Raw genomic sequence first — 22,693 nt, 5'->3', positions numbered from 1 at the left:
GCATCAGTATAAGCACTATTGTAAAATTTCATTTTAACTGAGTGATTAAAAATTATTATACATACATACATACAATATATATATATATATATATATATATATATATATATACACACACATATATATATTATATATATATATACATACATACATACACACACACACACACACATTACTAATTTTCAAGGTTTACTAAAGAATATAGTAAGAAAAATGTAGAAAGTTTAATTTAAAGTGAGGTTTAGAGGATGGCCACTATTTATCCATTACAAAAACAATATGGAAAAAAAATTATATAGTTAAATCTCTATTACCTAATAAAGTACCAATATATCTTGCAGCCCTTTAGAAAATACAGGTAACAACGTAGTTGGTTTTAAAACCTTTATTGTCCATTTTGATTTGTTCAATCAGTGGGAGGTAATTTTCAACAAAAATCTGAAAACAAGTAGTGTCTAAAAATCAATGACATGACAATTATAAAATTAATGTTAAAACCTCATGTTACAATTACAGATATTCAAACAAGCTTCAAGCTAAAAATGCAAATGAGTGTAACTTGTCATCTTTTTGACTTTTCCTGAATCATTTCAGCTCCACACGACTCTTTAAAACGAAAACATTTGAAAGCTAAAAGCAGTGCAAACAAACAATCATACCACTATCGTGTCATCTGAGTAGAAATGATGTTGACGGATTCCTAGATTTCTTATTACTCTCATGACACATCTTAAGTGTTAAGTTCTACAGTTGGGTTTATACTGACTTAGCGAAGCCCACTCTGTTATTCTCCGATCAAACACGGTGTAGTACTGCCCAATGAACACATCACCCAGAATCCACAGGGGTCCAGCTGGGGGAGGGATATCCAGGCCCATGAACCCACTCAGACAGATATCCTTTCCTGCCTGGCTTTCCTGTAAACACATACAAACAAGCAGAGAGAGATACAATCTTTAGAAAGTTGTTGTTTTAGCAAAAATCCCATTAGTGTTTTGCTTTCCAAATACCGGCTAGCTGCATGTGATTTACAAGAAAATAAAACTCCAGATACTAGGGGGTTTTTTTATATCATGCATGCCCTCTTCACAAACACCACCTCGATTTCACAGCTCCACTGATGCAAACAAAAAAAAAACAACAGTGCTGAGGTAACTAATACTGACCTTGAGTATGTACTGTTCTCCAGTCAGAGAGTAAGTCTTTCCTCCCAGGACGAATGAGATGGTGGGGAGTGTGGCCACTTTCTTACAGTCCACCATGTACTACAGACAAAATGTGTTTATTACAATTTCAATAAATAAGCTGCAATTAATAACAGCCATCGTTAGTGTATATTCATACTCAACTTAAAAAAACATTATATAATATTCTAGATTTTTATTTTATTCTATATTCTAGAACTTCAATTTAATAGATCTAACAATGCTTCAATGAAAATAGCTACATAAAGATTTAAAGTTGCAGTACCTCTCCCTGGATCAGGGGGATTGCACCGATAGCCTTCTGCAGGGCTTTGACTTCAGCGGCTGGGCCGGTGATCAGAGACGTCCCAGTGTCCACGATGGCTTCACATCCTCCTTTACACAGAGTCAGCTCACTGCCGATGCTCATGCTACACACACACACACACACACACACACACACACAGACAGAGCGCTGTCAAAACTACTGTTACAGGGATGTTCTGCATTGGTGGTTCAGTGGTAGGATTTTTGCTTCTCACATGACAGACCAGGATATTTCATAACGCATCACATATTCATGCATCCCTTCCATCTTTCAGATTAAAGAACGATATTGCTTGCCTTCATAACAGATCAAATTAAACAGTGTTTCAAAAGGCACTGCAATTTGTGTGTGAATATTTTAATGTTGCCTTTACAAGCAGTTATATCTTAAAAATGCGCATTTTCAAAATAGATACAGCTTTTATGTTTGATCTGTTACATAAAAAGGTTAAACTAAATAGAGCATCAAAAATGACAAAAAAACAGGTGTCACTTATGCATTTAAGTATAACAGTAGTGCGCGATAGAAAAGCCAAAGCAGCAGTTAATCATTTGAAATGAGATACTTTCTTGCCTAAAATGACCTCTTTTCTAGCTTGATTTGTAAACATGCATTCATATAAATAAGATGAACACTGCATCACACAGCTCACAGATGTCTCTCACCCATCCATGTGAATCTGCCAATAGGCCTGTCTGCTGATGGCCACGTAGTTAAAGTCTCCAGTGTAATATTTAGGGTCTGTGCCTCCAAGAAGCAACTCACCACCAGGTTGGGTGTCAGGGTTTCTGTAGGACAAATAAAACAGGGTCATCTACAACAACCGGGCCTGAACGGTGCGACTCCATGATGCATGCTCGTGATAGACTTTTTAATCTAATTATCTATTTCAGAAACAACCCGAGACAGATGAAGATGGCTTAAATTAATGTACGTGACCTGTTCAGATAGAAAGAGAAAATATTTTTCTCCACTTTCTTCTGGCTCATCATCATGTCAAAAACAGGAGGAACCCCGTCGACGGAGATTCGAGGATAAGCCATCCCGAGAATCCCATCAAACTTTGCTGCAATGAAAGCCACTCCTGGCTGTTTTATAGCTTCTCCAAATATCTGCTTCTCAACCACGATATCCCCAATCTAAAAAAAAAAAAAAAAAAAAAAAGTAGTAACAGATCGGTTTCTTTCACCATTTGAGGTGACAAAAAAACAGAAAAAATAGACTTGTTGCTTCCTACCGTGCATGTGTCCTGGCTGAGATAACCAGACAAGCTTCCGGAACCATACTGTATGGAAAATTCAGTCCCGTTCTTCACATAGGAGCTTGACTTGCCCCCATTGTACTTGTGATGAAGCACTACAGGGTTAAAAAAATGTATTAAAAGTATGTAGCATGCTGATATAACTACTGTACATAATGTTCACAGAGACACATTCTTAACCTTATTTTACATGCCAGGGCCTTTATTTTCTAGCAGAGCAACAGCACTTATTTGAATAACATTTTGAATCCATATGAAATATTTTTATCTAAACTACACACAGTATGTTACATATACATTAGACGAAACACACACAAATGACTGCTTATTCACACCAAGAAAAGCAGTTAGACCTCGTCACTGAGGCAAGACTCTTGAAAGGGTGAGATACAATCACTGACATGTTCTTGCTCAGATTACAGGAACAAACATGCAAACGGTTCACTACAAACATGCCACGAAGTTGAGCAACATTTTGGCCGTTATCTTGTTATTCATTTTAAAGAATTTTCATGAAGTTAATCATGGTCTAATGCCAATAAATTATCAAAGATTGTCAGTTTTTGTGTCTTTGATCATTTATTGGCACTAGAACATTCATATAAATACTTCAAAATTAAATTGTGTGTGTATATGGTTAGTAATTCAAAATATCTAATCATTCCTAGTCTCTCTGTGGACTTACAGCAGGCAATGTCAGTCAGGGAACAGTGGACCGAGGGCACCCACAGGTTGGAGGATCCTGTGTCAAACACCACAGTGAAGGTCTGGACAGGAGTGCCAAGACCGATCTCTCCGTAGTACTGAGCCTGTAAACAAAAACCCCCGAATCGATCAAAACTCAGCGCCAAAACTGACTGTTATCTAAAATATTTTCTCAACTTTAAAATTCAAAAAGTCTTCAGAAAAAGTCAAATAAAATCTTAGGTTTACAAACATTGTATTGAGATTTTGGTTTCACTGTGAACTCAATCTCAGAATTGATTAATTGAATAAATGTCACACGGTTAATTCCTAAATAAATATCCCATTTTTTCAATTACTGATAATGAATTATGTTTTTATTTTGACACCGTGTTAACAGAGTTGACGTTCTTCAAAATAACTGTAAGAAGTTTTTAGATTAAAATATTTTCTCAGAGAGACCGCAGATACTTTTCAGTGCTTCAGATCTTATCAGTGAGATAAAGTAACAATTTCCTGTAACATACACAATTCTGAGAGATAATTCCACAAACTAAGAAAATAAATAAAATACACACACACAAATATATATATATATATATATATATATATATATATATATATATATATATATATATATATATATATATATATATATATATATATAAAAAAAGTACTATAAAATATCCTGATTGAACATTGATACATCAACTAATTCAGTACAAGAAGCCATTTAAAACACTTTTTAAATAAATTATTATATTGTTATGGACTGTAACATCTTGTAATTCATAACAATAAGTAAAGAATAATATATATATATATATATATATATATATATATATATATATATATATATATATATATATATATATATATATATATATATATATATATATAGACAGATAGATAGACAGATAGATAGACAGATAGATAGACAGATAGATAGACAGATAGATAGACAGATAGATAGACAGATAGATAGACAGATAGATAGACAGATAGATAGACAGACAGATAAAAAAAAGCTGAAACAAATAATGACTATTTTTGCGGGGACATCAAATGTTCCCGCAATTGCAAAATCGCTATTACAGCACAGTATTGTGAAATTGTGGTTATCGTGACAGCCCTATATAAATGGCATTCATTGAAAAAAACAAGAGAGATAAAGTAAATTATAATAAAAATAATAAATCTTTTTTTGTGAATCATAATTTATATCATGCTAATTTTATGAGGTCTTTCAGCCTAAAGAACTTGAATCAGTTACCTAAGATTGTTTACAAAACGACAAATATCAGCCGCTTATTACCAAAGAGGATTGTTGTGACCTGCTGCGGTAGAGGCATTATTTCAGAAGCATGACAAACAATCTCATGACTAGCTGTCTGACACAAACAAATCATGCTGTCCGTTACAGCATATGACAGGAAACGGACAAGCATCTTTTTTTTGCCGAATAACCCACAGAACAGGTTTCAAGTTCATTTTTTCCCCACTGTCAGTCACATTTCAACTTGCCGACATAGTTGAATTTATTAATCTTATGACATGACTAAGCAAAAGGTCTGAAACTATAGGTTAAACTATAACAGCTTGTCCTCTTTTTTGCAACTTCCTGTACGCACAGCTTTGTGCAACCTCTGTGGTCTGAGAGACCACATCCCCCTGAAAGCAAACTAATCGATTTACTCTACTACCGCGCTCAAATTCGAAATCTGAGAGAGAAAAACCCGGCCAACCAGTGATGTTTGGTAAACGATTAGGGGCCATTTACGTACAAGAGCGTGCGAGATTAACAGGCATTTCAAACCACGGTCACCCTACACGGGAAACGGCATTTACAACCAGTACTCACATCAAGGTAGTTTTTCAGGGTCTCTGGAGTAGGACCATTACTTGCTGGGAAGCCTAGGTTGTATTTCAGTGATGCAGAACTGGACACAAGCTCCTCTACAGCTCGGCCAGTGTCACTCATAGTGCGCCTGATGGAACGAAACTTCTGTAGAGGAATCCTGGAGAGAAACAGACGCAGAAATATCAACAGATCAGTTATCTCGAAGGCACAACTAAACCACCTGCTGCGAACTACAAACGTTCTCATTCTAAAAGTGTGTCAGAGTTCAATTCCATCCATTTTGTTATGACAAACTCAAGTTATATTTTATATTTATAGACAATGCAATGTCATTTGACTTGGGGAAAGGCTAGGAAGTGTAAGATTAAGCTGGTAAAACGTCAATTGCTTCAAATTCTTCAAATCAATTTCTAGATTAAATTAGGCACTTGTTCCGTGTGCATAAAAAAAAGTGATGCAGTAAAATCTGCTGTTTTGGACTTTGATAGGGTGGTGACTGTGAGTAAAACTTAGTATGTGTGTCAACTTCAAGACAGACAAATCAGGTCGGTTTCTAACATTCAAAAGAGACTTCCACCGTAACAACTAAAATCTAAAGTGAATAATGACTCTGTGTAACTGATATATACACACTATCCACGTGCTTTTTGAGTCGGCTGGGTTGAGATCTATCAGCTTAAGTGCACTAAACTGGATTTCTAAAGGTTGAATTTTAAAGGGCCCTTCATACTGATCTATAAACAGCTCTTAGTTTCTGCTGAGTCACAAACTGAGTCTCTTTGTCTGTGTCTCAATGTGCATCCTAAATTCTAGAAGATAGTGGTAATTTTCAATACTATTTAGGACAGATAGGGTGGATAGTACGGGAGCAACAACCTCCGGGTGTTTATTATTTTACACTAGGGCTGTGTCTCAAATCCTGATAAGCTGTGTAACCTAGAGAGACTTTTAATTCGTTCAAAAATATAAGTATATAAAAAACTAAGGCAACTGTTGTTTGGTAAAAATGTTGCATAAAATTATACTAAAATACTCTAGACTGCGTTATATAGCCCACGTGAAAGAACAACAAAGATCAGCGTGCGTGGTTTAGCCGTAATGATCGGATTGCGTCGCTGCGTTGTTATTGTTAAGTTTGTTTGCTCGACCTTACCGTACTATCGCGTCGGACGTCCAAAACAAGGCAGCAGCTAGCAGCAGACAGGCGATTCTCATGTTGGCGAGCCGTCGGGACCTGTTAACGCATCTGAGGAGCAGTGTAGATGTGTTGAAAGTGTTGTAGTGTGATCAGATATGTAGGGCAAACGGCTGCAGTCAGCTGATGCTATGGCGCTGCCGAGCAACTTTTGCTCACGGTCATGTGATGTGCTTTGAAGAACGTCAAAGCTGCGCTGCTTTCTGCGCAATCAAAGGGTTCTGAGGAAAGATTAAAAATGATTGGTAATTCATCGAATTTAATCAAATGAATCGCATTTTGATTCAATCTACATATATGTAATATAAATATAGAAGCAAAGGAAATATCTCAGTCTATTAATACACATTGTTAAATACATCTAAAATATTTATATATCTTTTAAAGAGCCAGTTGGAATGAAATAGTACTTAGTTAACACTGGTCCTGATAATTGTATTTCGGATTTCACCTATATTTTCATTAAGTTATGGTCTTTAACCTTACATTTAGTTATACAATTTATTTCATTAAATTTTGATGATATTCATGGAAGACTAGGAGTGACACACTAAAATTATGGAACAATTTAACCTTAATATAAATGAAATTTAAAATGTACATCATTAAAGTATTTATTATATTAATATTAGTTTTATTTGCCTACATAAAAAAAACAACTTTGAAGGTCCGTTTATTTTCCAATTTAATTTCCGATTTATTGTTTTATTTTACTCTATTTTGTAACATGAATTTAAAAAAATAGTAAAGGTCTAATAATTTGTCCATTTAAAATTGAGTTATATATATAATTCCATTTCATAGCTCTATTAAGAAATTCACAGGCGTACAATTAGATGTTGTATGTACTTACAGTTGAAATATCTATTGAAAGAATATACATGTAACTATTAACAACCTAACCCTAACCCTAACCCTAACCCTATTAACAAATACAGTTACTTACAAAGGACAGCACATTACCTACAACTTATACATTCGTTCGTTCGTATATGTAACCATAAATTATGTAAACAAAAGTATTACTTCGCACTTTTACCACTAGATGTCAGTGTGACCTAAATAATGTTCTCACTGCAGTCTGAGAAGTCGACGAAGGACTCTCCACATAGCAGAGTCTATCAATTTGCAAGAGTTTAACTTGCTCATCGTAACTTTATGTTGAAAAATAAATCCAAATGCAGCTAATCGCTTTCCACGTCCCCATCATTCAAGTGACTATGTAGCACTCTTTCCAATTAACTGCCACCACTGGAATAAGACTATATATCACAAATCTGTCTATTACATAAGACATATTGCTATCAAATCTATAGCTAAATGTTTACATAAGCATTTAGTAGCTGAGTCCTTGCTGCTGGGTTAAACTGTTTTATTTCCCACAAGCTATAATTTACAGACAACTGCTTTATGAGCTATAAAGTTTATTTTACACGTCTAGGGACTCATATCATGTGAACTGTGTTAACTTTGATTGTTTTTACGCTCCATCATTATGAATCTCACATCAGCTGATTTTAAAACTGACTTAACACCAAGATCAGAACATAAACAACATAGAACTCATTAAACGCATGCAAGGTCATTTTGATGTTTTTTATTTTATTTTATTGATATTTTGACTAATTACAGTAAATAGTTAACAAATGGGCATTTATTGACCCAAATTTTGGCAACTCCTTAGAAGTATTCATAATGTCCGTTTCATAGTAAATGGTTTTATTTTATGAAGTTGCCTTTTTATTATGCATAGAATCTGTTTACATGTCAGCTGAAGGTAAGTGGGTGTCTCTGGGCGGTTCATGTTGAAAATAACACTCTAATGGACTGTCACATGCGGACTTTGACCTGTAATGAAATCTGTCCGTCTGTTTAAGTGTTTTACTGTGTACTGTATAACTATCGTGCGCGTGTGGGTGCTGAAATGAACGAGGGGGGGAGTTTCATTTTGTTCACATGAGCTTATGTTTATTTGACAACTGAGCTGCATAATTTCAAACAGCAAATGTGTAAAGCATTAAGGAAATGTGCAGCAGTCGCTCAGTTTATCCTTTAAAAAAATCCATAGATTTCTTCTACAACATGAACATTGAACATACAGCATATTCACAAACTATATACATCCACATGCCACTTTTTAGGCAAATGACAGTTGAGGCAAAGACACTATAGGGCCTATGAAATGTGTTACAATGCAGAAATAAATGGCAGCTGGTACATCACTGTTCCTATGCATTCATAAACCCAGGTCTAAATAATAAACACATTCAATAAAAACGTCCACGATCTCCTGATTGTTAAGATCTATCCAATCTAAAAGGTCCATTTACACGTTTATTCATGTCATGTTTTACAGTGCTCCACAATATTTGTACAATACACAGCATGACCCAAACGCATTTAGCTTTTCGAAGTCATGAATAGTGACAATATTTCAGAAAAGGCAAAACACATTTGATATAATCACATCTCTTTAAAGGTTTTACCTTACGTACTTTTCAACAGCCGTCTCAGGCTAAAAATGAGCCAGCTCACACGTTTGAATATACCAGCTCAAGATTATTATGATGTCATACATTTATAGATACATATATTCCAATACTTGCCTTGTATTTAAGAAGATTTCCTTAAGAAAAACATATCGTAGTTTGAGTTCAAAGGGCATCGGCTTAAAAACGAAGAGTGAGGATTGTGTTATAGGAAACTGAGAAGGCAAGAAAAAGTGCACTTTACCTCTGGATTAAATAACTACTTTTATCAGAATATATACAGTACAAACTTTTATATCTACCAAAAGAACACAGATTACATTCAATATCAAAGTTCCATAAGGTGCTATTATATACCTTGTACATTTTTGCTAAAGGTGACACAGGACAATGTTGTCAGATTGTTGGCAAAGCACTCTCAGCGATGACTGACAGGTGATTGGTCCTGCCATTCTGATCTGGAGTGTTGATTTCCTTCACAAGAGATTCAGACTAATTGTTCGGGAGAGGGAGAGAAAGAGACGGGGACTGCTGTAACATTACATCAGAGGGGTTGTCGCTTACGCCATTTGTCCAATTAAAATCGCCCAAAACATTTCGTCACCACCCCTACCAGAGGAGCACCTCTAAGAAATGAGTCCTATCCCAAACACTACGGTATGTTGAGGTATGTAGGTAACCCTTTCAAGCACTGAACTTTAAAAAGAGCAAAATACAACCGAAATCCAGTCGTACTAGAATAGAAAGTTATATTATCTGACAAATACTGCAGCAGTCACACCAGCCTGCTTGAGGTCAATATCAAACGTTACATCCAAGAGTCCAATATGTGACGTCCAAATCTTTGAAAGGAACGTTCCGCTAGGATAAGCGGCGTTCGTTAGCTTAAAGAAGGTTAATACGTACAGCACTAAATTAAGTTTCTTCACCAAAAATGAAAAAAAGACAACTACGACAATGAAAAAAACCCAGAGATTTCACACATTTTCGGTCAATACTAATACGCCATTGGATGGCCGCGAATTGGATTTTCATTCAAATATCTCAATGAATCAGTGCAAAAGGCACTGGCTGTTATAATGTCCCCAATTCTCCCCTAAAAAAAGATTTGAAATTTGAAATTTTGAGTCCTCATAACAATAATGCTAAAAAAAACACACAAATAAAAGAACAGCCTCTGCTTGGAAATCCATAGAAACACTATAGTAAATACTCAATGACAATTAAATTAAGATAAACAGATAAATAGCAATTTTACAAGCAAACTAGTGTGCACTCAAAGGGCAAAAGATCAGCTTTATGTACCATCGTTTTCATTTCTTTGGGGCTGATGAATGGCATCATTCTCTGAGCCATGATGATCCCCAGACACAGGAGAGGCCAGGTCGGCCTCGGACAGGTCACCATCGGGAGATGGCGGCTCGTCGTCTTTTAAGGATGCTGCATTAAATCCAGAGGTTTTATCGGCGGGAGCGTTGGGGAAAGCGATGGCAGCGGCGGCCGCGGCTGCAGCGGAGGCATGCGTGGGAATCCCGGGGTAAAGCCACGGGAACGGGGTGGTCAGAGCCGCCGCCGCCGCCGCTGGATACACCAACTTCTCCAAGTGACTTTTATCAAACAAAGGCATGTACGATGCTGCTGCAGATGGGTTTATGAAGTAAAACGGCATGCAAAAGGGAGTCTGTTGTCCACCAACACCCGCCATTCCCATTAAAGAGTTCATTAACGCCACGTCCGGCCGGGTATTGGCGGATTCTGAGGCGCTGTTCGCTGACCAGTTCATTTTGGCTTTTTTGGTGACACGTTCATCTCCGAATTCCTGCTTGATCTTAACTCCTTTGGCCGTGTCACAACCTTTCTCGCATTTGCCATCGCCTTTCTCTGCCTCTCCTCCATATCCGCTGTCGGTGTCCGTGTCGTTCTCGTTAAGCTCGAGGTTCTGAGTCCTCTGGATGACAGGGACGCAGTTGGCTTGAGTATCCCTCTGTGCGTCCCGCTCGGGAGCGTCGTCGCCTGGCAACGGCCGCTGCAGGATCCCTGCACCAGGCTGGAACTGAGCGGAAACTTTGTGTAAGTGGTTGATGAGTCGCGTGCACATCTGCTCGCGCGCCGTCCAGTTCTCCACCTTGTTCAGATACTGCAGGGCTTCTTTGGCACATGCTTGAAAGCCTGAGTGAAACGCGTCTAAGTCAGCCTGGAGGGAGGACTTCAACGACCGCTCCTGTCATAAAAAGAGATTACAAAACCTGTTATAAAAAAACTCATGTGTAATATAATCAATATATATAGGATTTTTAAAGGTAATATATAAAAATAAATATTAAAAAAATAAAACCAACCTAGATTGATACACAGATGTTAGAAATAAACTTATCAACATATATATGATTTATATATATGACGTTTTTAGACAGGAATATATAGAAATTAAATAGAAAAACAAAGATAAAACCAAGATAGAATAGACAGATAAACAGATAGATAGATAGATAGATAGATAGATAGATAGATAGATAGATAGATAGATAGATAGATAGACATACAGATAGATAAACAGATGGACAGATAAAACTACTGCAGCTATTTTAGTTAAACTGCTGTACTTTTTAAGCTCCATTTACTGTTATTGATGTTTCTCTGATTGCATCGTGTGGGTTGCACATTATGTAATTTACCGTTCTGCAAAGCGATGATCTTCTGGTGCTGCTGCTCTGTGACAGCTGTCAAAGCGTTCAAATGCTTCAGAGTCAACTCGAGAACTACCGCTTTTTCCAAGTGTCCTAGAGTCTGTAAAACAATACGAACATTTATCGGATTCCCCTCTTTCTTGTTTTCCTCACGCGGGTGAGGTAAAATTACAAAACACATTTCAGCAAGACCCAACAAAAATCATTTGACTTAAGTTACCGTGAGCTTCAGATGTTCCGGTAATAAATCTTTCAGCTGCCCAATACATTCATTTATTCGGTCCCTCCTCTTTTTCTCGATCAGTCTGTGCGGTAACTTATACGCGTCCTGCGAATAAAAAGTATTAGCCATTGCAAAAAGTTCTTAAAGTAATAATCATCGCTCGGATTATAGACGCCGAGTGTTACGTGTACTTGACGGACATCACGTTTCCATCACGGATCCATAGTTTGCTTACCTTTCCTTCCTCTCTCTTCACTCCTCTTTTGGATTTGCACATGTAGAGAGACGAATATTCAACCCTAAAGAAAAGAAACACCATTTTTTTTAAAAAAGCAAATACATTCACTTCGTCATAAAAAGCGCAACTTAGTTTAAAAAAAAAAACAATGAAAAAAATCCATAAAAATTACCCCAAGAAATCCGCGTGATCCAGGAACTGTCTGCCCTGCATTCTCGGTATTCTTTCATCCATAACTTTGTCCCACTTTCTTGTATCCTTCTTTTTACAATCAGGTTTGTTAATCCAGTATCGGCGGAGCGGCAGCGCGTTGTGTCCGGTCTCGCGCAGCACCTCTGAATGATGATGTGTGTGCGCTCGCCTGAGCTGACACTCTCGCGCACTCACTCTGCGCGTGGCGACCACGGCGCAGGCGCGTCGTCACCAGGAACCGCGCGCTGACTCACGTGTAAACTGCACCAGCTCCAGAGTCTGGGAATTAAACGGGCTTGAAAGTTGTCAGTTTACTGCTGAAGAGACGCTGAAAAATAAAACCACAAGATATCTCCCGGACGCGTTAAAGTAATTGTTCGTCCTTGCTGAGGTCTCGAGGATAACATCTACACGTCTAAATGTGAATTATACTTATTATAGTATAGTATTTAATCCAAATGAGGACATATCTTATTGCTTTTACATAAACCTTTGTCTTTTTGGCATAACAATAAAAGATTATGTTTTATTTTCTTTCTAATTTAGGACATCTGCAAACTAAATTTACAGAAACATTTTATTAACTTGGCTAAATGCATTCATATTATTTATCATATATATTTATCACTATATATCTAAGCTAATACATCATATCTTTGGGAGAAAACCTATACCATGTCAATGCGTTGTTTTTATTATATATCATTATTCGTTTAATAATAGTTTATTATTAGATGCAATCAGATTTTATTAGTAGTCTCTACAAATATTTGACTGTACCTGCAAAATGTTCATATTTCCTCAATATACTTTTAAATGGGCTACATATTTTTAAGATTTTCAAATATATTTGCCTGATATATTGTAACTGAAATGAATTACATCAGACAAAAACGCAGAAAATGTATTTACTGCTTTATAATGTGAACTTTTTTTAAGTTCTGTGTAGCATGTTTAGCTTGAACTACCATCTCGATGTACTGAGATTGCTTTGCCTATACATGCCATATGAAACGAGGTGTGACATAACACAAAAGCACATAGAATAAGCTCTCAATATAGTCTGGCTGAAAATAGACTGCATTCTGTCAATATCCAGCTTTCAGAAGGCTTTAGCAGATGAACCCATTATAAGATTATAAATCAGAGTTTTTCCAGCATATAAAGAAAAATGAATCGAGTTTTGCAGTAGGTCTAGGTGAATGCAGACATATTCATTATACGAAACTTGCCCTGCATGTAGTTAATGACTCTCCATAATTAACACGAAGTGAATTGAACACGTAGCATATCTGCACTCTCTCATAATATTCATAAGAGATTAACTGTAACCCGCTCACATGCCCGCGGGTCACGTAACTTCATCAAAATCATGTGACTGACTCCAGGCTGTTATGAATAGATTGCACAGTGTGTTGCAGGAGGTTGGCAGGACTCGAGCACTCGCCCACATGTTTGCCAGAGACAAGAATTGTTTCTGCTCCGTAAGATCCCTGTTTTCTGTTTAGTTTTCAGGGAGACTAGTAGCTGTCGTGTGTTGGAGTCCCCCTTTATGTCTTCCCTCCCCTTTCCAACCCTCCCTCCTTTCCGTCTCCTCTTCTGTGCTCTATATGTGGCTCTTGTGGAATCTGCTCCAAATGTTTTCCATATTAGTTCAGAGTCCTTTCTGATTCCGAATAGCAGGGATCGCGTAGGGAGAGAAGCCTCCAGTGAGGAGGGAGGGGAAGGGCAGGGCAAGGGAACAGTCCGGCTAAAGAGAGCAAAAGAAACGCCAGGGAGAGAAAGAAAAGGAAGGACAAACAGATAGAAGGCGAGTGCAAGAACGTCCAGTCGGCCTCAAAAGAAGATTGAGAATCTCAGCACGAGACGGGAGGAATTATGGGGTCGGGGACAAGTCCGATGGGGTCGGCTGGAGGAGGCAACGCAAACGCTGGCAAGGAGAAGAAGGGACAAGCAGAAACTGGAGGCCCAGTGCTGGAGGAAGCCCAAAAATGTTGTGGCTGCCGCTTTCCTTTGCTGGTCGCTCTGTTACAGCTTCTGCTGGGCGTCGCAGTAGCTGCTGTGGCCTTCCTCATGGTTGCCATTAGCTCCTCTCTGCTGGCCAGGGAGACGCCCCATTGGGCCGGCATCATTGTAAGCTTCCTTTCGCTTCTCCCTCAACTCCCAGCATGCCTTGTTTACTCTTTTGGGGCCACGCATGAGGCCGTCTCGTATCGGATCCATTGGCCACACCGCCATACTGTGCATAAGCATACATAAACAATGTTACGGAGAGCATGCATGCACGGGCAAAAACAACATATTAGTTAGAATAATGAATACATTTATAACTTGAGTTCACGAGAATCGTCACTGGGGGTGTCATGTTGCAAATCTGGAAAAGAATACAGGTTCAAATGCGAATCACAGTAGATTTAGCCTGATAGTATTCGTGCACAGTTTTTAGTCGCAGAACCATGTAGCAAAAAAAAACAACAACTTTTAAACAATCCTTAGAAAAATAGTACTAAAAAAAAAGCTACAGCTCTGTGTTTGTTTGAGAATCACAGGAGAGTTAGATCAAACTGGATCTTTATAAATAGAAAATGAATCTTCAAAAGATTCAGAGCCATCCCTCTGTGCAGACATGCATGTTCGGTCAAGTAGGCCATATGGCAACAAAGCAGGGCTGAAACATGCATGATGATAACATTGCGCAGATCAGTTTTTTTCCCATGCATTTATAGAGAGTACATTATTTAACCCTGCCAGTCACAAAATGCAAACCAAATATTGGATTCAATCTTTTTGTTTTTAAATACATTTTCGTATTTGCAACTGATTGGCCATAGGCCTCAATAATCTGAACTTAAAAAGTGCCCCTATTATGGGTTATGAAAGGTTCATATTTTGGTACTGGGAGTCCCCAACAACAGGTTTTCATGCATGCAAAGTCAAAAACACGTTCATCTTATAATTTGCATTTATTTTTACCTTATTTGTTCAATGACTCCCAAATTATACATTTTTCCAAACCCTTCCTGTGATTGGACGACCAATGTGAAAAGACCAACAAGTGGCGATATGCGAATGTTTCATTTTGACGTCAACATGAAATGGCTTTTCAATGATTCAGAGTCGACTTTCTTTTGAGACACAAAAACTTTATACATGGTGCACTTTCAGATATAAAACTTGGCAGGATGTTTTCATTCACTTAGAGCTGTATTACACACTGCATTGACGGGAATTTTCACATTTCCAGATCAATGAGGCATGTGCTCAATCACTTGTCCGATATTGATAATACAGCATTTACCTATATAATAACTTGTTCAAAACCTTTGAACAAGACTGTTTCAAGCAAACATCCAGGGTTTGCTCAACAAACCTTTGCAGCAACACTTTACAGTAAGGTCCCATTTGTTAATATTAGTTGATACATTACTTAATATGAGTAATGAGCAATGCATATGGTACAGTATTTAATATTCTTTGCTAATGTTACTTCATGTTAGCTCAGGTCCATACTCCATTACCACTATATTAACAGAATATAAAGCAATCTTTTGATTTTAATAATGCACTAATAAATATTAAAATGAACTCTAATGCTTCAGAAGAAATTTCGATTGCTCATGGTAGTTAAATTATGTTAACAATACAACTTTTTTTTAGGTGTTGCAAAATAGGCTTTCTTTTTTTTTACATTTGAATTTCTTTACATTGTTAATTCAGATTTGCTTCCTCCGTTCACCAAAATATGAAACATAGTCTCTCTTCAATTCTAAATGCCACACAAACCCAATACAGTTTGGGTTATATGTTTAAACATTAGCTATTGTGGCAATAAAGCATAATGTTTTATGAGATTGCTATGTCAGATACACACATTTAAATTCACGGGACGCACATACTAGAGCGATAAGGCGGATCAGAGAACATCTCCGTGTGCTCTGGCATCTCAAGTTCAGTCCTCACGAGACCAGTGCTGCTGTTCCTGGAGAAAAACGCTGAGGTCACCAAGACTTCTCTGCCTCAGATCCTGGGAAAAAACAATCAAATTAGATACCACACGTTAGTCACAAGACTCCAATCACGCTGAGAAAAAGAGCGGGGAAAACACAGAGAGAGAGAGAGAGAGAGAGAGAGAGAGAGGCAGAGAAGAAAAGAGTGAGATAAAAAGCGTGAAAGATAAAGATATCTCGGAGCGTTGGGGGTCAAGCTATTCAATTTGCAACGGCAGTCAATATATTATCAGATGACAACTCAATGCTGAGTTGCACAATGCTGATTACAATAAGGGTTATGGTTGGCTCATAACAAGCCTGGCAGACGCAGAGAACTTAGGAGGTCTGCTGCACTGCAAATGAGATTAGAGCAACCCAGTACACTGGTATGTGTTCATGACAACAATGGTAACATTTTGCAACAACAGACTCTGAGATGCACATGATCGTGGTGATCACCCTCCAAACGGCCCATTACAACTTGATTAGCATGTATGATTAGTTTATTGTAGGCCACATTTAGGCTCTAAAAGACAACAGGTCCATAGATTGGTGCAGGGATGCTGCATTTTTAAAGGCCAAAACTTAGCATTTTAGCACTTTTAGTTCCATCGTCCTAAAGTTAAAGGTTTTTTTGAAATATGTTTTTTTTGGTTAAATGCCTAAAATAAGGTCTGACCCAGTTGAAAAGCTGGTTTGAACTGGTACACGGTTGGTTATAAGCTGGTAATGAACTAAACAGATCATGTGCTGGTCTTAATCAACTAGCTTCTGCTTAGGACCAGCTTAAAACCAACTTAGTACCAGCTCAAACCAGCTGCTGTCCTAACAGGGACGGTTATATAAGTGAAAGAGATTTTCATGTTTAATTCTACACTCTCAGAAATAAAGGTACAAAAGCTGTCACTGGGGAGGAATCTTTTTAAAAGGTTTGTACCAAAAATGTTTGTACCTAAAAGGTAAAAGGCACATATTAGTGCTTAAAATTTACATATTTGAACAAGGTACCATTCCAGCATTACTCTCCTTATTTCTGAGAGAGTACAACATAAAATACTTTATAGTAAAGAAGAGAACAGAAGTTTAGAGATGGTGACATAAAGTCATGCGATTGTGGTGTAGTTTCGTTTACAGCCATCATTTGCTTTTTTACTTCTCACAGTTGTATTTAGGCTTCACAAGTTGCGTTATTTTACGAAGGTTATCATGATGAACAAAACAGAATCATAAACCTTTGTTTATCGCACAGCTATATTTCTGCAATAATGCAAAAGCCAATGCACAAATCCTATTGGGTTTTTGTTGAGGGAACTGGGTGATAATTTCTGTGTTGGCCTACAAAAAATGTCATCAATGCAGCACTCTGTAAAAATACTCTGCGTTGTGTTTTGCAGATGATTGTGGTGTCTCTGCTGGGATTCATCCTCTTCTGCATCACCAGAGTGCCTGATGAGAGAGCGTCGGCTCAATTTATTGTAAAGGTAAATTATATTTATATTTTTTTGAACTGAGATATACAATTGCGCCTCATATGTATACGCATGCATTTAAAACATGCAGAGGTGCAACGTAGCTCTGAAAGCATGGAACTAAAATAGGCCTAGAATTATAGAATTCTTTTGCATTTTAAAGGAACGATTCATACACAAATCAAAATCGATCATTTACTCGGTCCATGCCATTTTTTCCATTCATCAAAAGTGTAAAGAGGTTTCAATATCTCAAAATAATCCCAAAAGCATCAAAATAGTATAATAAGCACATATTATTTATAAATTCGTATTTCAAATCTTCTGAATGAATTAGCGATTCTTTTGAGTCAGTAGTTTTCAAGGAATCAGTTGAAGTGGTTCACACAACTGCTCTAACTGATTTTTGGTGGTTCTCCAGTCAACAACTTTTCTACTCACTGAACCGAGATGAGGTCCAAACCCAGATAGACATGCATCTGCAAGATGTTTCTTAAAGAGCGCTTCATCTGGAAAGCATCTGCTGAATAAAACATCTGATAAACGTCTTTAAACGGTCAGTTTTTCATACATTCTAAATCATAAACACCTTAAAGGCATTTTCTAAATGTCCATTTAACATCTGACAGGAAACGTCCTACAGACCTTTTGCAGATGAGCAAGCACGTCAAATAGATGTCTCTGAGACGGACTGAGAGTGAAACATGAATTTATGTTCATTTATATTCCAAATAACATTTTCTGGACACGTGTTTGCTACATAAACTGAATTATGACTTGAATCGAAAAAATGGCTAATTGCGATGGTTTTGCGTGCTCGCTAAGTAAGCTCTGTACGAATGAGAATAAGTATCTGGATATGCTACATTTGTTATTTTATCATTGTCATGTCACTTTATGTTTAAAATCAGCATCATTGTTATTGTACGGTGAACGTTTTGGCTCCTTTCGTGTTTGACATGAAGAAAGTAATACTCTATGGCGTGAGCATGCTAATGACAAAATTTCCAGGTCTTCTGTTTCTGTAATTAGGCATATTTTGAATATTTAACGGCTAATCGACACTGGCAGTAACATTCCCGATTCATCAAGTCAGAACACTGAGCTGGTTTTAAATGAACAAGAATAGGCATTTTGGTCTATTTAAATCTGATTTCCAGCACTTTGCCTTAATCATCACAAATGACTGTAACCGCTCTCTCACTTCTGCCCAGCTCCTGTACTTCTTCCTGTGCACAATGGGGCTGGTCATTTCCACAGTGGTCATTGCCTTTCAGTGCTACCATTACGCCCTGACTAACAGCTACAGCTGCAAGGAAATGGGGGAGTACTGTTTGTGCACCTTGGACCCGGAGGACGCCATCGCTCGCACTTTCTCCTACAGCGGTGTGACAGACTGCAGTGCCATCGTAAGCACTCTACCCATGTATTACCTTCTGCAGATGGTGCTGAACCTGGCTCAGGCTGTCGTCTGTCTGGTGGGGGCCTTCCTCATATGGAAGAACAGGTACCAGGTGTTTTTCGCTGGGCTACAAACAGGATCTCCTTCTGCTCAGAATTGGCAAAAAGTCTAGGCCACTGAGAGATCTCTTTGGAGAAGTAAACGTGGAGCATGGGAGTGTTTGTGCCTTTAGGGAATAAACTGTTTGCTGCCCCTCTGAGAGTTTTATGCCATGTGACCTTTTTATCAAAGTCTGTGTTTGTATTGCCATATAATAATGTTTTGAAACGTTTTATGCAATCTTCAGAGATGTATTTTTCTACATTGGCTGTTTGAAAATTTCAGCTTGCGGAGGTTAACTGTTTATTTTGTACCACTGCCAGAGAGAGTATTTTCATCTATAAAAACAAGTAACTGACGCAAAATGAAACCTGAAATTTTAAGAAAATAAGCAATACAATCTGTTGTTTTGGTTGTTACTGTTGTGTTTATGGCAAGCCTAAAAATTCCTCTAATTGCTGTATTAAATTTACCTTAAAAAAACCCCAAAGCACCTTAAAATGCAATTATTCACATGTTGACTTTTTTCTAACTTCAGGTGCATTCATTGTTTCTACATATATATATATATATATATATATATATATATATATATATATATATACTATATATATATATAAACATATATATATACACACACACACACACACACACACACACACACACACACACACATATATATATATATATATATATATATATATATATATATATATATATATATATATATATATATATATATATATACACATGCATCATTTTAAGATATTAACAAATAGTACAATAAAATAAAATATTGGTTTATAACTGTTACTATTGATCTAATTTTATTTATAACTTCTAGTCTATTAATAAGCCATATTAAATGCTCGTGAGAATACACATAGAAGCAAAACTCTTTAACGCTGCTTAGGTGAAACATGATTTCAAAAATAAAACATCATTTTATTGAATACAGTACTGAAGAATTGTCTATAGCACTTAAAAAACAAAAGCACTGTGTACACAGCAGTCAGAAATAAGAGTGTGCAGTGACGAGGCTGGACGGGCTTGTGGACTGAAGTCACAGTTCATGCAGCCAGTGAACAGCAGTCAGTCAGTGACTGGGGGGATTCAAAGGGGTACTTTGACAAACAGCAGGTCACTGCCTCCATGTTCATGATATGCAAGGCCTTTAACTTTTATAATATTATTATTATTATTATTATTTTACTTACATCTTTTGCTTTTGGTGAATATTGAGCAAATGTCAAATTTGATCATCAAACCAAAAAGCTCTGTTTGTCACGATTAAGTCCTTGTCAATGAAGCTTGTACACCAAATTAAAACAACTGAGTGAATTGAACACTGCCAACAGGAAGAGAGCTGCCTGAGGTGTTAAAAGAGTCTGTTGCTTTTAAGAGACCTTCAGTCTGGTGTTTGGAAGAAATGCAACATGATGCTTCGGCACAGAAAAAAAAAAGCACCCATAAATGTAAGCTTTGTATGACTCATCTTTCCTTTGAGATGATTTCTAATAAAAGGCATTTACATAACCCTCTCTCCTTCATCATTCAATTGCATGTCCTTTAAAAATTATAACTGAATTTAATACTTGTATTTCTCTCATGTTGTCAAGAAAACATAAATATGTCATCTTTGGATCAGCCGTGATGTAAATGCAATCTAATAATGGGCTAATAATATAATATTAATAATTTTTGAATATATAAAATATTTGTATTGAGTTAAAATAAAAAATAAATAAGGTGTGTTCATTTTTATTGTAAGTGAATAATACTGTACAGTACCATTAAAAAGTTTTGATTTATCGAAAACACAGTAATATTAATAGTTAAAAAAATAAGTAATATTGTTAAATATCAATCCAATTTAAAAACGCTTATATTTTAAAATGTAACTTATCCTCTAAATGCAAAGCTGTATGCTGAACATCTAAATATTTTGAATATTTGAAGTCTTTACACTTTAAAAGCGTTATTGCTGAATTAAAGTATTCATTAAAAAAAAAAAAAAATCATAACAGTAGTGTTTGTGAATCTATAATGTGAATGGTGACCCAAAACAGGAAAAAAATAAAAAATAAAATATGTATATATATATATATATATATATATATATATATATATATATATATATATATATATATATATATATATATATATATTTTTTTTTTTTTTTTTTTTTTTTTAAAGAAAACTTAATTTTCTTTCATTGTATAGAAAAGAGCAGCGTGAGCATTTTGATAAACATCTTTTGCATTCCACATAATAATGTCAAAGGGTTTTAGAAAGACATCAGGATGCATAAACGGCATAACTGAAATGTTTGGCTGAACTATTCCCATAACAGAAGCATATTCTTGCAGATCTCCTCTGTCTCTGCAGCAGAACTTCAGCGAGTCACCCCGTACACTATTAAATTAAGCAGGAACGCTGAGTCAAATGAAAAATCCCCCTTGATTTGCAGTGCTTTTAGGAAAGAGTGCAGCAGGGGCGATCTTTTGCCGCTCCGCTACGAGCTCATGTGACAGATCTCATCTGCTCTCCGACCAACCAGCATGACAACAACACGCACAATCACATGCACACCCATCACATGCAGAAAGGAGGAAGGGAGGGTGGTATATTTAGTTTAATGAGTGTGTTTATGCAGCATGTTGTTCACGGTCTTGCGGTAATAACTGCACACCTGCATGACTTTCCTAACTGTGAGAAAGACTGTGTGTGTGAAGGAGGGATTGAATATCATCATTTTTTAAAAAGAGTTTATTTTTATTTATTCATTTTTTGCGATAGGGCAGTTCGATAACAGCATGCCAAGTGGGAGGTAGAAAGCGGGATGGGAATCATGGTATCGGGAAAAGGTCGGTGAGCTTGGACCACCCTGCTTTAAAACACAATAGAAAATGTAATAGATTTAGGGGATATAATGGAAATGTATTGGTTTTAATGAGTCTACTGGTATGTTACGGATGTTATAACCAAAACTCACTACTACTTTTTTTATAAACATTTACACACACCCCAGCCCTAAACCCCCTTACAGAATCAAAAACAGCAATTATTGTTGTACAGTATGACAATTATGCTGTATTGATGTGCACATGCCCAGTAGCACTGTAGGCCTCCCTTCTAGCCTTTTTAATCACCGGTTGTGCCAATGTCTGCAGTTTTACGGAATTGGGAAACCACTGTTGCCAAGGGTGTTTTTCATGTCAGTGCGTTTAAATGATCCCAATAACATAATAGGCTATTTATCCCTTAAAATGCTAATTTTACCAAGGGAACCTGCCAAAAAAAACAAAAAAAAACGTATATTTTAGTACCCAGATGGGTTTTGCTGTGAAAACCTGGCAACCCCCAGGTGGGACTCGAACTCAGGACATGCG

At 36.9% G+C, this 22,693-nt stretch overlaps 3 protein-coding genes and 1 long non-coding RNA gene across 4 annotated transcripts; 1 reads left to right on the top strand and 3 right to left on the bottom strand.

The window, feature by feature from the left end:
- Positions 1-370: 370 nt before the first annotated feature.
- Positions 371-6,649, bottom strand: LOC122362647 (cathepsin D-like). Its single transcript, XM_043264191.1, is given in 10 exon segments — positions 371-794; positions 797-917; positions 1,167-1,265; positions 1,471-1,615; positions 2,178-2,300; positions 2,452-2,651; positions 2,750-2,868; positions 3,459-3,582; positions 5,319-5,475; positions 6,472-6,649. Coding segments are annotated over 10 exon segments (1,188 nt in total). The 5' UTR covers positions 6,534-6,649; the 3' UTR covers positions 371-756.
- A 1,810-nt stretch (positions 6,650-8,459) lies between these two features.
- LOC122362651 (class E basic helix-loop-helix protein 41-like) lies at positions 8,460-12,507 on the bottom strand. Its single transcript, XM_043264194.1, has 5 exons — positions 12,323-12,507; positions 12,148-12,211; positions 11,910-12,017; positions 11,664-11,789; positions 8,460-11,223 (listed from the first exon to the last, which is right to left on the bottom strand). The coding sequence occupies exons 1-5, from the start codon at positions 12,382-12,384 to the stop codon at positions 10,300-10,302; spliced, it is 1,284 nt and encodes a 427-aa protein (XP_043120129.1). The 5' UTR covers positions 12,385-12,507; the 3' UTR covers positions 8,460-10,299.
- A 1,470-nt stretch (positions 12,508-13,977) lies between these two features.
- sspn (sarcospan (Kras oncogene-associated gene)) lies at positions 13,978-19,872 on the top strand. The gene is made up of 3 exons (XM_043264193.1): positions 13,978-14,475; positions 17,726-17,812; positions 19,015-19,872. Exons 1-3 carry the CDS (start codon positions 14,221-14,223, stop codon positions 19,372-19,374), a joined length of 702 nt encoding a protein of 233 aa, XP_043120128.1. The 5' UTR covers positions 13,978-14,220; the 3' UTR covers positions 19,375-19,872.
- Positions 14,465-16,825, bottom strand: LOC122362653. The gene is made up of 3 exons (XR_006253143.1): positions 16,239-16,825; positions 14,665-14,716; positions 14,465-14,581 (listed from the first exon to the last, which is right to left on the bottom strand). It is a non-coding gene; the product is annotated as an uncharacterized LOC122362653 (long non-coding RNA).
- Positions 19,873-22,693: the final 2,821 nt, after the last annotated feature.

This window comes from Puntigrus tetrazona, chromosome 18 (genome assembly GCF_018831695.1).
Source record: "Puntigrus tetrazona isolate hp1 chromosome 18, ASM1883169v1, whole genome shotgun sequence".
Lineage (NCBI taxonomy): Eukaryota > Metazoa > Chordata > Actinopteri > Cypriniformes > Cyprinidae > Puntigrus > Puntigrus tetrazona.
The sequence above is the reverse complement of the archived record's forward strand: the minus strand, read 5'-3'. Positions and strand labels throughout refer to the sequence as shown.